The sequence below is a fragment of the Chiloscyllium plagiosum genome, unplaced genomic scaffold, assembly GCF_037043375.1.
Source record: "Chiloscyllium plagiosum isolate Xiang-an unplaced genomic scaffold, Cpla_swu_hap1 HiC_scaffold_45, whole genome shotgun sequence".
NCBI lineage: Eukaryota > Metazoa > Chordata > Chondrichthyes > Orectolobiformes > Hemiscylliidae > Chiloscyllium > Chiloscyllium plagiosum.
Window position 1 is genome coordinate 7,269,195 of NW_028270183.1, and position 16,509 is coordinate 7,285,703.

Below are 16,509 nucleotides of genomic sequence, written 5' to 3' on the forward strand. Positions count from 1 at the left end.
AGAAAAGCAGCCCCTGCTTGATTGGTACCCCATCCACAAGCATCCATTCCCTCCCCCACTGATGCTCAGTAGCAGCAGTGTGTACTATCAACAGGATGCATTGCAGCAAAGACCTACAGACAGTACCTTCCCAATCCAAGACCACTTCCATCTGGAAAGACAAGGGCAGCAGATACATGGGAACAACACCCCTTGCAAGTTCCCCTCCAAATCACTTCCAAGATTCTGTCTTGGAAAAACATCCTTCAGTTGGACTGGGTAAAAATTCTGAAACTCCCTCACTAGGGGCATAATGAGTCTAACTATAGCACATGGACTGCAGTAGTTCAAGAGGCACTGCCCACCACTTTCTCAAGGGTAACTAGGGATGAGGAATAAATGCTGGCTCATCCAGCAACATCAATAAACTAAAAGTATTGCAGGCGCTAAGTGAACAAAGTTGTTGTTGTTACAGGAGTTTCTATTCATTCTGCATATCATTGGAATACGGATTTTTTAACTCTAAGTACCTTTGAGGCCAGAGAATGTAAAATCATTTTTAAAAGGCACTGTCTTAGAATCTCAAACTCAACAATAACCAAAAGGTGAAAGTGGGGGCTGCAGATGCTGAGGATCAGAGTCAAGAGTGTGGTGCTGGAAAAGCACAGCAGGTCAGGCAGCATCCGAGGGGCAGGAGAATCAACATTTCAGGCATAAATGTGAACTCTCCCGTTCCACAGATGCTTGCCTGGCCTGCTGTGCTTTTCCAGCACCACACTCAATATCAACCAAAAGTTCAGGGAAACGATATAGGGGTAACGTGGTAGAGTTATGTTGGCTTCAGTCCACAAGGTCTTGCTTTGAAAGTTATCTCTCACAAATAACTCCATGTGCATGTTTGTAATTACCTCCGGTTTGTCAATGCTCAGAGATCCCGATAAGTTTGATCTCCTGCACTATCTGTGTCCTTCCCCCCCCCCCCCCATCACTGGCGGTTTACCAATGTCTGGAATCACCTCCTTTAAATCCCTTACACCTCTCCCCACTTTTCAGACGCAAGTGTTTCCTGATCAATTGAGCGGTTGGTCATCTGTCCTTGCGGCTTGCTGTGAAATTCTACAGGAATACGTTCCTTCAGCAGTGTACACTGGGCAGCATTTTACTGCAGGTTGTTGTTGTAAAGGAGCTGCCAATGACACAGGTCAACTTCATTATTCTGGCCATGGACTCTTGCTAAGAATTCAAACGCTGACATAAGGCCCCAGTGGGAAACAGTTCAGGAAACACTACAGTAGGTGAGAGCATTACCTGACTCCAGACAAACTTGGACAGGCTTGAAGTGTGGGCAAAGGAATGGCAGATGGATTACAATGTGGGAAAGTGTGAGGTGATGCACTTTGGTTGGAAGAATAGAGGTGTAGGCTATTTGCTAAACGGGGAAAGGCTTCAGAAATTTGAAACACAGAGGGTCTTGGGAGTAGTTCGGGATTCTCTTCAGTTTAACGGGCATGTTCAACCAGAATTTAGGAAGGCAAATGCAAATTCATTTCAAGAGAGTGAGAATACAAGAGCAAGTATGTACTGTTGAGGCCAAATAAAGTTCTGGTCAGAACGCATTTGGAATATTATGAGCGGTTTTGAGCCCTGCATTGAAGGAAGGTTGTGCTGGCCTTTGGTAGGGTTAGGGTCAGCAGCAGCGGAGATTTACAAGAACGATCCCAGGAATGCCATGTCAGAAGTGATTGATGACTCTGGATCTGTACTCGATGGAGTTTAGAACAATGAAGAAGAATCACATTGAAATTTACAGAATGCTGAGATGTTTCATAGAATCCCCGCCATTCAGTGTTCACCAACTCTCCGAAAAGCACCCTGCCCCAGACTCAGCTCCCCACCCTATCCCTGCATTTCCATGACTATCCCACTTAACCTGCACGTCATTGGATGTCGGAAGGAAACCCACACAGACAGTCACCTGAGATGTGTAATGCTCAGGGGTCTACGTCATTGCACTATTTCCCAATCTGTTTAAATGACTTCTTTCCAGGTTATACACCTTTTGTGCGCCGAAGATGTGAGCCTGCCTCCTGTAGCAATGGGCACGGGTACACTCAAAAGACAGACAAGTCCTGGGAGAGGGAACGAGATTCACAGCAGTGGCCCTGACTAGGAATCACTCCCAAGTGTCAGGCTATCATCAAGCTGTCACAGATTAACACACAGCACTCCTTCAAAAAGAGAATAATGCACTAAACCAATAAGAATCCCAGTGGTTCTGTCACAGCTAAGCGACTTTTAGACAGAATTCACTTTTGTTGTCAGAATTGAAGAGCTGATCATTAGCGATGCCAGGCTCTGGGAGGGTCTCTGCTCCTGTTGAGATTGAGAGGCTTTGGCACAGGTTCGAACACGATTAGGGGAAACAAAAAGGGAGGCAGAGGGCTGGTCTGTGGTGACAAATGAATACCTTTGCATCTGTCTTGAGGAACAGGAAGAACACTGACAATGTCACAGTGGGGGAGTTGGAGGAGGGGAGCAATTCGACAAATAGAGAGAATGAAACGAGATGCGAAGGGTATACTTAAAATGTTGGCAGCACTCAGCACAGGAAGGTCACCTGCCCCAGATGCTCAGATGTCTCCCAAGCTGCTAAAGAGTCAGTCAGTGTGGAGTTTGAAAAGGCTCTGCCTGCCATTCTTCAATTTTGGGATACGGAAGTGGCCTCCCTCTGTTAAAAGCAGCAGGTCACCTTGAGTTAAGCTGCAATGTATAACACGCAGTGATGCCTCAGCTCAAATAAAGTCAAAGTTAAAAATCACACAATACCAGGTTATTTTTAACTTTGTACACCCCAGTCCAACACTGGCATCTCCAAATCATGACTACTCTCGAAATAAAGTCAAGTCACCATAGTCCAACTGAACCATTGTCCAACTGGACCATTGTCCAACTCTCTTGTCACAGGGATACAACTCACGGTGAGTTTAACCTGAGGGTCACTACACCTCAGGTGAGGGGAGAGGTTGAGAAGGACAGTCCTCCATCATAATTCCAGCCAGTGATGGGGATTGAACCCACACTGTTGGCATCACCCGCTAGCCATCCAAACTAACCAACCCGCCAGCAACACATAGCAACATGGCTCCTCCTCATTTGGTAAAACAGGACACCACTATCAGCATCAATGCTGATTATACTCCTGTCCAACACAGGAGCACATCGAATTGAAAGGCCAGTCTCACTTAGAGTAAGGAAATGGTGTGTAGAAGACAGTGATAATTTTGAACATAGTTTACAATGTGTAGTATCAAATGAGGATTTGTGTGTGCTTGCATGTATGTGTGTGTATGTGTGTCTGTGAGTGTGTGTGTGCATGTATGAGAGTGTGAGAGTATGTGTGAGACAGTATGAGTGTGTGTGTGTGAGAGAGAGTGTGTGCGTGTGCATGTGTGTGAGAGTGAGATTGCGTGTAAGAGAAACTGTGAATGTGTGTGTGTGAGAAAGACTGTGTGTGTGTATGTGTGTGTGCATGTGTGTGAGAGAGTGAGATTGTGTGTAAGAGAGACTGTGAATGTGTGCGTGTGAGAAAGAGTGTGCGTATGTGAGTGTGCGTGTGTGCATGTGTGTGAGAGAGAGTGAAATTGTGTGTAAGAGAGACTGTGAATGTGTGTGTGTGAGAGAAAGAGTGTGTGTGTGTGTATGTGAGTGTGTGCGTGTGCATGTGTGTGAGAGAGTGAGAGCATGCGTAAGAGAGACTGTGAATGTGTGTGTGTGAGAAAGAGTGTGTGTGTATGTGAGTGTGTGTGCATGTATGTGAGAGAGAGTGAGATTGTGTGTAAGAGAGACTGTGAATGTGTGTGTGTGAGAAAGAGTGTGCGTATGTGAGTGTGCGTGTGTGCATGTGTGTGAGAGAGAGTGAAATTGTGTGTAAGAGAGACTGTGAATGTGTGTGTGTGAGAGAAAGAGTGTGTGTGTGTGTATGTGAGTGTGTGCGTGTGCATGTGTGTGAGAGAGTGAGAGCATGCGTAAGAGAGACTGTGAATGTGTGTGTGTGAGAAAGAGTGTGTGTGTATGTGAGTGTGTGTGCATGTATGTGAGAGAGAGTGAGATTGTGTGTAAGAGAGACTGTGAATGTGTGTGTGTGAGAAAGAGTGTGTGTGTGTATGTGAGTGTGTGTGTGCATGTGTGTGAGAGGGTGAGAGTGTGTGAGAGTCTGTGAATGTGTGTGTGTGTGTGTGTGAGAGTGTGTGTGTGTGAGAGTGTGTGTGTGAGAGTGTGTATGTGACTGCTTGTCAGATCTAAAGGATAATTACTGATTGTTGTGAGGTGTCCAGCGTCAGTTTAAAAGAAACCACACTCAAAAACGTAGACATTGATAGCGAATGAGAATTAATCCTTTCCTGAAGCTTACCATGCTAGTTTTCCTGGCTGTGTCTCAAACCTAAACAAAGGTTGACACAGAAACAGGCCATTCATCCTAACTGGTCATGATATTTCCTAATCATGGATGTTATTACAGTGAGACGTGAACCGTGGTCTCCTGCCTCAGAGGGAGGGGCACTACCACTTTAATGCAAAAACCTGGTATTTTCAAACCAAAATGTTCAGAGATGTTGTTATATATCTCTGGAGGACCTGGGCCTTAAACCCAAGTCCCTGCTCAAACCAAACCTCATCCCATCCTTTCACCTCCACTCTATCTCTATTCTGTTATCCCTGCGATAGGCAGTTTCACAGTCTTTCAGTAAAGAAATTTTGCCTGCTTCCTTTATGAGATTATTACTGACTGCCTCATACTCTCCCCCCACTATATTTAGAGGCACATTTTTGATCAAAACCATTACATTTTTGTCACATCATCTCTCAGTGTTAAGAGTTCCAGTTTGTCCAGTCTTCCCTAGTCCTAATCTTTCATCCCTGATATCATGATTGTAGATTTTTTTTCACATTTTCTCCACTGCCTGACGTTCTCTTATGCTTCATGTCTACAGGAGCTGTGTGTGACCTCCTTGTGTTTTTAGTTATTTTCAACCAGCAAACTAGATGTCCTCTACCGCAATCAACCACAAGGGCCAGTTAGCAGCGAGTACCCAGAACTTTGTCATTGTCGTTTTTGATTTAGCTGCTTAATGGAGCTTGATCAAACTCCATGTTGGCACGGGTCCACATCACTAGCACATACCAGGAACGGGATGCCAATTGCTGTTGAATTGACAAGACGACCTGTCGGTTGGTGTTGGAGATGGTCAATTTGGCCGAGCGAGGAATTCTGTGATTGGGGTCGGCTTGTTATGAAAACCAGTTGGCTTGCATATACGAAGCACCATTCACAACCTCAGGGAATCACAAAGCACACTGCAGTCACTCTGTAGTGGAGACACTACTGCAATACCAGAGACACAATGGCAATCTGCGCATAGCCAACTCCAACACAATGGCAATCTGCACATAGCCAACTCCTACCATATGGCAATCTGCGCGTAGCCAACTCCTACCATATGGCAATCTGCGCGTAGCCAACTCCAACACAATGGCAATCTGCGCATAGCCAACTCCAACACAATGGCAATCTACGCATAGCCAACTCCTACAACATGGCAATCTGCGCATAGCCAACTCCAACACAATGGCAATCTACGCATAGCCAACTCCTACAACATGGCAATCTGCGCATAGCCAACTCCAACAACATGGCAATCTGCTCATAGCCAACTCCTACCATATGGCAATCTGCACATAGCCAACTCCTACACAATGGCAATCTGCTCATAGCCAACTCCTACAATATGGCAATCTGTGCATAGCCAACTCCAACACAATGGCAATCTGCACATAGCCAACTCCTACCATATGGCAATCTGCACATAGCCAACTCCAACACAATGGCAATCTACGCATAGCCAACTCCAATACAATGGCAATCTGTGCATAGCCAACTACTACAATATGGCAATCTGCACATAGCCAACTCCTACACAGTGGAAATCTGTGCATAGCCAACTCCTACACAATGGCAATCTGCACATAGCCAACTCCTACACAATGGCAATCTGCACATAGCCAACTCCTACAATATGGCAATCTGTGCATAGCCAACTCCTACAATATGGCAATCTGCACATAGCCAACTCCTACACAATGGCAATCTGCTCATAGCCAACTCCTATAATAGGGCAATCTGCTCATAGCTAATTCCTACAACATGGCAATCTGCGCATAGCCAACTTCAACACAATGGCAATCTGCTCATAGCTAACTCCTACAATATGGCAATCTGCTCATAGCCAATTCCTACAACATGGCAATGGCAATCTACGCATAGCCAACTCCAACACAATGGCAATCTGCACATAGCCAACTCCTACACAATGGCAATCTGCACATAGCCAACTCCTACAATATGGCAATCTGCGCATAGCCAACTCCAATACAATGGCAATCTGTGCATAGCCAACTCCTACACAATGACTATCTGCGCATAGCCAACTCCAATACAATGGCAATCTGTGCATAGCCAACTACTACAATATGGCAATCTGCACATAGCCAACTCCTACACAGTGGCAATCTGTGCATAGCCAACTCCTACACAATGGCAATCTGCACATAGCCAACTCCTACACAATGGCAATCTGCTCATAGCCAACTCCTATAATAGGGCAATCTGCTCATAGCTAATTCCTACAACATGGCAATCTGCGCATAGCCAACTTCAACACAATGGCAATCTGCTCATAGCTAACTCCTACAATATGGCAATCTGCTCATAGCCAATTCCTACAACATGGCAATCTGTGCATAGTCAACTTCAACATAATGGCAATATGAGAATGATCAGATTGGCTGTTAGAATCATAGAGAAGTGCAGCATGGAAACTGACCATTCAGTCCAAATTGTCCATGCCAACCAGATATCTGAAATTAATCTCATCCCATTTGCCAGCATTTGGCCCATATGCCTCTAAACCCTTCCTATTCATGTACCCATCCAGATGTCTTTTAAATGTTGTAATTGTACGAACCTCCACCACTTCCCGGCAGCTCATTCCATACATGCACCTATCTCTGCGTGAAAACGTTGCCCTTTAGGTCACTTTTAAATCTTTCCCCCCTCACCCTAAACCTATGCCCTCTAGTTCTGGACTCCCCCAACCCAGGGAAAAGACTTTATCTATTTACCCTATCCATATTCGTCACGATTTTAAAAACCTCTATAAGGTCACCCCTCAGCCTCCGACCCTACAGGGAAAACAGCCCCAGCTTGTTCAACCTCTCCCTATAGCTCAAATCCCCCAACCCTGGCAACATCCTTGTATATTTGTTTGTACCCTTTCAAGTTTCACGATATCCTTCTGATAGGAAGGAGACTGGAATTACACAAAATATTCCAAATGTGGCCTAACCAATGTCCTGTATGTTAATCAGGAGATGACAAAAGAAAAAGCTTTGGTTAGGCAAATTCATAATTCACTGTCTCTGTTAAGGTGGGATTTAAACCAGTAGACCCCAGAATATCAGCCCAGTAAAAGTCGAGCCTCACTGCTACTATCTCCCATTCATTGGGGCGAATTCCCCCTCCTCTTCTTCAAACAAATATTACCTCCTAAAAGGGCATTTGGAGTCCTGATTTAACACCACATTGAAAGCACAATATCTCTACCAGGGCAGTACATCCTCAGCACGACATTGGTCAGTCAGGTTTGAGTCTCTAGAGTCGTGTTTGAACTCTCAAAGGCCAGAGAATACCTATTGAACCATCGCTCATGTCACAGCTCTTTCACTCTGCATCTAACCAGGTCCAATCTGGGCTTTTGTAAATTTTTTTCCAGGTGTCACTGGCTAGGTCAGCAATTATTGCCCCCTACTAATTGCCCAGAGGGCAGTTAAGAGTCAATCACATTGCTCTGTGTGGAGAGTCACATGTAGGCCAGGCTGGACAAATTTCCTTCCCTGAAGGATATGAGTGAACAGATTTTGCAGCAAACCAAATCACGGTTGTTATGGTCACCCTAATGATATTTATTAATTGAGTATTTCAGTCCACAAGCTGCTGTAATGGGATTTGAACCTGTGTACCCGGAGAATTGGTTAAGGCTTCTGATTTACTAACTTCTTTTTCAATATCTTTCTAAGGAACCTGCTCAGAGATGTGATGGTGTACCTCTGAAGCAGGTGGGACTTGATCTCAGGGCGCCTGGACCAGAGGTCGGGAAATTGCCACTGTGCCACAAAAGCCCACTAGCCTTCATGACAATACCGCTGCGTTACCATCTCTACTCTGTATTAATGTAGGGAATTGGTGGGGGTGGGGCATGTTGAGGGGGGTTGGTTGATGTTGGTGGGGTGGGTGGGACGATGGCAGGATATGTGATCCACATGAGCCATCCAAACAACTGAGCCAATTGCCCTCCCTTCACCCTACACTTTCTATGACAACATGCACCTTCAAATGCATAGAGTCATAGAGATGTACAGCACGGAATGTTGCAATATAAAGTTATGGATAGTGAGTAGTGAAAAATCAGAATCCCTACAGTGTGGAAACATGCCCTTCAGCCCAAGTCCACACCGACTTTCCAAAGAGTAACCCACTCAGACCCATTCCCCTACCCTATATTTATCCCCGACTAATGCACCTAACCTACACATCCCTGAAAACTATGAGCAATTTAGCATGGGCAACTCAACTAAACGGCATATCTTTGGATTGTGGGAGGAAACTCACGCAGACACAGGGAGAATGTGCACACTCCAGGTATGCACTGAATGTGCAAACAGGGTAGTGTCCCTGCTGCTGAGCTAGAGGTACCAGGTTCATAATCTCACTTTGAGACCGGATGGCCAAAGAAAGAGTGTTCATAAAGTTCCCAGTCAGGTTCAACATCAACTTGTAAGTCCTTCCAATGTGTGCCAATGCAGGTGGTAAAAACAGCTGAGATTCCTGGTCAGCCTTGTGATGGAGAGAAATTAGGAGTTTTTGTCTTGGCTGCCCAGAGATTAACATGAGTGTAAATGTGCATTTTGTCATAACTTAAACTACTTAAGTGAACCAGAACACACTATTCACTACCACTGTGAACAACTGGGAATACAAATGGTACATTAATCTTTATTCTGATTGCTGGGTATTGATTGACTGGGTTCTCTGTTGTTTGTCAGTTATATAAATGATTTGGATGAGAACATAGGAAGTTTGCGGGTGACACCAAAATTGGTGACAAAATAACTCCACGGAGGCTGGTATCCTGTCACCAAGTCACCCTTTATTTACAAGTGCACAGTACATAGGCTCTGACAGGCAGCTCAGAGCCAGTCACGAGAATGAGGAGACTCTGTGAGACTCCTGCTTATAGCTGCTGGCCAGGGTTCCCTAGCCCAGGTTAACAACTCCAATCAAGGATCTCATAGTTAATGGGATCCACCCGGACCACCCTGCAATCACTACAGGTAGTATAGTCAACAGTGAAGAAGATTATAAGGGATCTTGATCAATTGGGCCAATGGGACGAGAAGTGGCAGATGGATTTTAAGCTGGATAAATGCAAGGCATTGCATTTTGGCAAGATGAACAAGGGCATGTCTCACACAGTTAATGATAGGGCGGTGAGGAGTGTTGTTGAATAGAGAGACTCAGGGGTTCAGGTACATAGTTCCTCGAAAGTTGAATCACAGGTAGACAGTGTGATGAAGAAGGCATTTGGCATTCTCGCCTTCATTAGTCCGACCATTGAGTATTAGAGTTGAGAAGTCATGTTGCAATTGTACTGCGTGTTGGTGAAACCACTTTTGGAGTACGGGGTGCAGTCCTGGTCACCCTGCTATAGGAAGGGTATTGTTAAATTGGAGAGGATGCGGAAAATATTTACAAGTACGTTACTGGGACTGAAGGGCTTGATTTATGAGGGGAGGTCGATAGGCTGGGACGTTTTTCACTGGAGCTTAGGAAATTGAGGGGTGATCTTATAGAAGTTTATAAAATCATGAGGGACATAGATAAAGTGAATAGCAAAGGTTTTTTCTCCCCCTGGGGATATGTGAGTTCAAAACTAGAGGGTAGAGTTATATGGTGAGGGGAGACCTGAGGGGCAACTTTTTCACACAGAGGGTGGTTTACATGTGAGAAACTGGTGGATGCAGGTATAACTACAACATTTAAGAGACATTTGGACAGGTACATGGACAGAAAAGATTGAGACAGATATGAGCCAAACTCAGGCAGATGGGATTAGTTTGGTTTGGGAAACTTGGTCGGCCTTGATGAGTTGAACCGAAGGGTCTGTATGACTCTATGGCTGATAGTTTAGGGTCAAGGGGCTCCATTGTCAATCATGATCCTGGCTCATTCTCACATTCTTGTGCTGACAGCCAACAAAGAGCTTTCGATTGTACAGTCACCGGTGTACAGCACGATGTGCGGATTCCTTCTCACATGATACACAGGCAGGAATGAATCCTGACAGAAAAGTTATTTCCTTATATTAATTCCCAATGTTTCAATGGGCAAAGTTACTCAAAAAGACTGCTTAAAAGTAGTAGGTAGCATCTTTGTGCGTGTGTGTGTGTCTGTCAATCTGTTTGTCTGTGTGCATGTGTGTGTCTGCCTGTCTGTGTGTGTGTCTGTCTGCCTGTCTGTGTGTCTGTCTGCGTGCATGCGTGTGTGTGTTTGTCTGTCTGCCTGCCTGTCTGTGTGTGTGCGTGTGTATGTGTGTGTGTGTCTGACTGTGTGTCTGTCTGTATGTCTGCCTGTGTGCACGCGTGTGTGTCTGTCTGTGTGTTTGTGTCTGTCTGCCTGTCTGTGTGAATGTGTGCGTGTTGGTGTGTGTGTCTGACTGTGTGTCTGTATGTCTGCCTGTCTGCCTGTGTGCATGTGTGTGTGTCTGTGTCTGTCTGCCTGTCTGTGTGAATGTGTGTGTGTTGGTGTGTGTATGTGTCGATATAGTGTGGAGAAGACTTGAACAAACCAGTTACTCTTCAGAGCCACAATGTTCACTGCTTTGGAAAGACTCAAACTGCACTCGATGATAATGCATGATGCAGCAAGAACTATTGCCAAGTAGTTGCTTCTCCTGGGCAGTAATCCACTGGTCTAACAGCCAAAGCCAGATTCGTTGTTGTAACTGCAGGAAGGACTGGTGTCAGATGTGACGCAGTGGGTAGCATCTCTCTGTCACTCTCTCCTCAGTCAGGCAGTTAAAACTTCAAGATTCACTCTAGGGAGCTCAAGTGCCCAATCCAGGCTGATGTATTCACTCAGTGAGGTGGTGCTGGAAGTGCAAGCTTTTCAATGCAATGTCAAACTGAGGCTCCATCTGTTCTCTCGGTGGTTGCAAGAGATTCCAGGACTCAACTTGGTGATGAGCAGGATAGCTGTCCTCAATGACCTGGGTGACACTTATCCCTTAAGAAACATCACCCAACCAGACCATCATGTCGTTATCTCACTGCTGTTTGGAAGGGCTCGCTGTGTGCCAATTGGCTGTCATTTTCCCTTCATACAGTAGCAACTACACTTCAAACGCATTCGCTTGTTTGTAAAATGTTTTGGGATGTCCTCCATCTTTGCCTTCCTTTATGGTATCTCTGATGAAAAATAATCTAGACTCGAAGCGTTAGCTTGCTTTCTCTCCATGGATGCTGTCTGCCCTGCTGTAACTTCCAGCAATTTTTGTTTTTAGTACAGATTCTTGCATCTGCAGTAATTTGCTCATTCTTTGATGGTCTGCTGGCATTGTGAGTAAAGCCAACATTTATTGCACGTCCCTAATTGTCCTTGAACTGGCTGGGACCATTTCAGAAGGCCGTTAAGAGTCAAGCACATTGCAGTGCGCCTGGAGAGACTTGTCAGTCAGATCAGGTAACGATTTCCTTCCTTAAAGGACATTGGTGAACTAAATGGGTTTCCATGAGAATCAGTGATAGTTTCTCATTCACTGAGAGGGGGTTTCAATTCCAAATCTTCACTCATTCACGGAATTTAAGATGGCTCTGATGGGATTTGAACCCATGCCTTAAGAGTCCAAGTCCAGTGATGTTACCACTGTTTCACCCTGACAAAAAGGGAATGGTACCTAGACTTTAATTGTTCCAACAATAATCATAGTGACACCAATCACTTGGTACTGGAGCCCAAGACTTCAAGGGCTTCAGCCAAGATGTCTCCTCTCATCATTCTCTCTGTCGAGTTATGTTCCACTAAGATTGTTACCATTTACTCACAAGAGTATAGATCTCACATTGCTGCAGCCATCACATCCCCATATTCAAAGAACTTCCAAATTTTGCTTCCCCACTCTGAGTCATGTCTAGAATTTACATTTGTTTATATACCATTTCTAATCACCACATTCCCAACAAGGGTTGCTCTCCATTACCTCCTACAAAGACTTAGTTTGCCAAAGTACCAGCAGATAAATTTGTCTCAGGAATTGACTACAAGTGCGAACTAGATGACATAGAGAGGCAGACAACCTGCAAAGTGAACAGTTCCCCATCCCCAAACTCCTCAGTTGATGGGCCAAGGTGACTTTGAATTTTGCAAAACTCTGCGAAAGGTCTACACACACACACTCTGACAAAGATAGGGCTGTAACCAAGAGTTTGTTCAAGAAACACCAGTCACACACGTACATAATAGGTTTGACCAGAAAAGACTCCTGTATTTGAATGTATTTCCATGTGCAGAGATGCCAAATGGGCTTTTGTTGCGTGCGTACAATGTGGACAGGCAATGAGAGTGGTGTCGTACAGAAGGGTGTCTTTAGGACCATGTGTAGTTCGGACTGTGGCTATGCCTTTGCTGAAACAGATCACAATGCCTGGAGTTTATGGGACATCAAGCATTTCATCTTCCAACTGATAAGATAAGCAAAGACAAGCTTAAAACCCACATCTTATCCATGCAAAGCACCTCTGACGAGACATTAACTACAACAAAAGAAAACATGCTAAAAAACATCACTGCCAGGGATCCTATCAACAACAGTCCCGGAGCACGCTCAGTAACACGGTCCCCAGCGAAAGCCTCAGCAAACCTTTACTGCCTTATTGAGACCTGATCGTAAATTAAAAAGAGCAATAGAAAGCACGTACCTGACAAGGGTTTGGGCCGATCAGCAGGAGCAGAGAGAAGGTGATAGAGAGATTCATTCTCTGCATAAAAAGACAGGAAGGGAGAGATCGCCAGCCACCTCTTCACTTCTGATCTCAAGATGTCAGAGTATGGTGTTCTGTTTTGAAAGGGAGATCTTGATCCAGCATTTATAGCCAGTTGTCCCTGCAGGCTGCCTTATTTTTAACCTCAAACATCATTTGATCAATGATGCAAGGCTCAGTCATAACCCCATTGTTAGGAAAAGAAGGGGGGGTGGGGGTGCAGAAAGTGTTTGATGGTTTGAAAAGGAAACAGCATCAAAACAGGGAGGATATCTGTGTATCTATTGATATTTAAACAGGGAGCTACAGGGAACAGGGCTGTGCTGCTGCAGCAGTAGCTTCCAGCAGGAGAATCTGGCACAGAGAGAAGGGGAAGGAGAAAGAGAGAGAGAGAGAGAGAGAGAGAGAGCACGAGCCAATGATTGTGTTTAATTCTTTAAATATATTGTTCCGCTTAGAAATTTAACAATGCAAATATGTTAAGGTAAGCACCCTGAGACATAAATTAAAATACACATACACACACACATACACAGCCAGATTGTCACACACAGACACATGTCCACAGACAGACTGACACACAGAGGCAGAAGCCAACAGACTGACACACACAGACAGACACACAGAGACACATATGAATAGATCGGCCTGAGACTTACAGACAGATTGACACATAGACTGAAGCAAACAGACTGACCCATACAGATAGACTGACACCCAGATACATACAGGCTGAAATACACAGACAAGTCACACATAGAAATAGACACAGATGAACTGGCGTACACACACATGCATGGAATGTACAAAGAATGTATACTTCACTTCCAAACAAGTAAACACAGTCGAACGTACTGACACAAACATACACGCAAACATATTGACACAGAGAGACATTCAAGGACACAAACAGATACTTAAACAAACACACATTAACACATAAAACTAGAGACACAGCCAAATATGCATAGACATATAGGTACACAGGAGCAAGTGCACAGACATACACACATAGGAAGCTAGAGCAAGCCATTTTATGCAAAGACGTACATAAAGACAAGCAAGCGGTCATCAGAACATACAAATGCACAGACACACACATACAGACACACACATACACATACACATACAGACACACACACAGAGACACGCACATGCACACACTCACACACACACATACACAAACAGACACATAGAGACCCACACAGCCACACACAGGCACACGCTCACACACATATACAGACACACATAGAGAAAACAGGCTGAAAGTCTGAACTGTTTAATATGTTGCAGCTCTCAGCAGAGCAACTATAGTGGGAATGATGTTGTACTTGCTCCATATAGATTGGATTCTCTGTAAAGCATGATAGTGAGTTCTAAACTTCTTAGACCCTGTCCTCAGTCTTCACTAGTGTCTCCCATTTCCTCTCTCCCCCACTCAATCCACCATCCCAGACACGCTCAACACCCCAGCTCTGCTGGGTTCAGAAGACGCGATTCTTCATTCTTTGAAACATTTTAATAAGAAGGAAAATAAGCAAACGTTTCTCTTCAGCTCTGTGGGGACCTGACAAGTATGTGACTCTCCACAGCAGAAAGTTTTCCATCAGTAGCGTCACCCAGTGATGTCTAAATGGATTGGCCGTGCTAAATGCAGGGATAGGATAGGGACTGGGTCATGGTAGGATGCTCTGGAGAGGATCAGCGCAGACCCGATGGGCTGAATGGCTGCTTTCTGCACTGTCGGGATTTGATCACTCATCTTTTCAAGGGTGACTAGAGTGGGGACTTAATGCTGGCCTGCACAGCCACACCCACACCCACAAAGGACAGAAAAGCATCCATCCTCACCCATTGGTTTGGCCTTCAAGTGGCTAAACAGGGAACAGATAGACTTTTTATAACCTGTTTCAACAATCCCTGACAATTAAGTGGTTTCACCAAATTGAATCATTTTATAATATACAATTGCATTGAACTTGCAGCATATAAACAGCCCATTTGGCCCAGGGAGTGCATGCTGGGTCTTTATGATCTGCATATGCACCTTCTCACTCCCCCTCAACTTGTCCTATCAGCATACACTCCTGCCTTCTCCTTCCTATCCTTCTCCACCTTCCCCTTTTATGTATCACCGCAACTATTTAGTCTTTTATTAATTCATTCATGGGGTAAAGGCATCACTGGCTGGGCCAGCATTTATTGCCCATCCCTAATTGCCCAGGGGGCAGTGAAGAGTCATCCGCATTGCTGTGGGTCTGGAGTTACATGTAGGCCAGACCAGCTGTGGATGGTAGCTTCCTTCCCCAAAAGATGTTAGTGAACCAGATGGATTTTCTGACAGCATCAAAAAGTGTGGCACTGGAAAAGTACAGCCAAGCAGCATCCGAGGAGCAGGAGAGTCGATGTTTCGGGCATAAGCCCTTCATCAGGGAGGAGGGGGGTGCCCAAGGGGGCTGAGAGATAAATAGAAGGGGGACGCGAGGCTGTGGGAAAGTAGCTTGGAAGGCGATAGGTGGATGCAGGTTGGGGGTGATGGTGATAAATCAGAGCGGAGGGTTTCATTGTCATCGTGGAATCCCTAATTCCAGATTTTTACTGAATTCAATTCTCCCCATCCACCATGGCAGGTTCAAACCCAGGTCTCCAGAACATTACCGGGGTCTCTGGATTAACAGTGCAGCGATAATACCGTCAATCCATCACCTCCCCTCTAAATTACTCTGGCACATTCTCAGATCTCGGTCAGCAAAGGCATTAATCCTGAATTCCTCGTTGGATTTATATGGAGTATAAAAGGACAGAGGTGTAGCAGGGACTGCAATGCACTGGTCAGACCATGGCTGGAATACTGTGAACAGTTTTGGGTCCCTTACCTCAGCAAAGGTAGCCCAGAGATGGCTCACTCGGCTAATACCAGATATGGAGGGACTCACTTATGACGGGTTGTTGAGTAGGGTGGGCCTGTATTCGTTGGAGGTTAGAAGAATGGGAGGAGACCTTAGCCTCTGAGGGGACTCGACAAGGTGGAAGTGGAGAGATTGTTTCCCCTTGTGGGATAGTCTAGAACGAAAGTGTATAATCTCATAGAAATGGGTTGCCCATTTAAGATAGAGGTTAGGAGGAATTTCTTATGGTGGGTAATGGGAATGGGAGAGGAAGAAGGACAACCTCAGTGAAAACCTAGAGGTTTTGAATTTTGGGGCAGCATGGTGGCTCAATGGTTGGCACTGCAGCCTCACAGCTCCAGGGACCTGGGTTCAATTCCTGCCTCAGGCAACTGTCTGTGTGGAGTTTGCACATTCTCCCTGTGTCTACTTGGGTTTCCTCTTGATGCTCTGGTTTCCTCCCACAATCCAAAGATGTGCAGGTTAGGTG

At 45.2% G+C, this 16,509-nt stretch overlaps 1 protein-coding gene across 1 annotated transcript in view; it reads right to left on the reverse strand.

Annotated features, from left to right (window-relative positions):
• LOC122552265 (noelin-2) overlaps window positions 1-13,432 on the reverse strand; it is a 472,756-nt gene extending 459,324 nt beyond the window's left edge. The window contains exon 1 of the mRNA XM_043694956.2: window positions 13,069-13,432. Within this exon, the coding sequence (XP_043550891.2) occupies window positions 13,069-13,134 (66 nt within the window). The 5' untranslated portion in view covers window positions 13,135-13,432. The remainder of the gene's footprint in view (window positions 1-13,068) is intronic.
• Window positions 13,433-16,509: the final 3,077 nt, after the last annotated feature.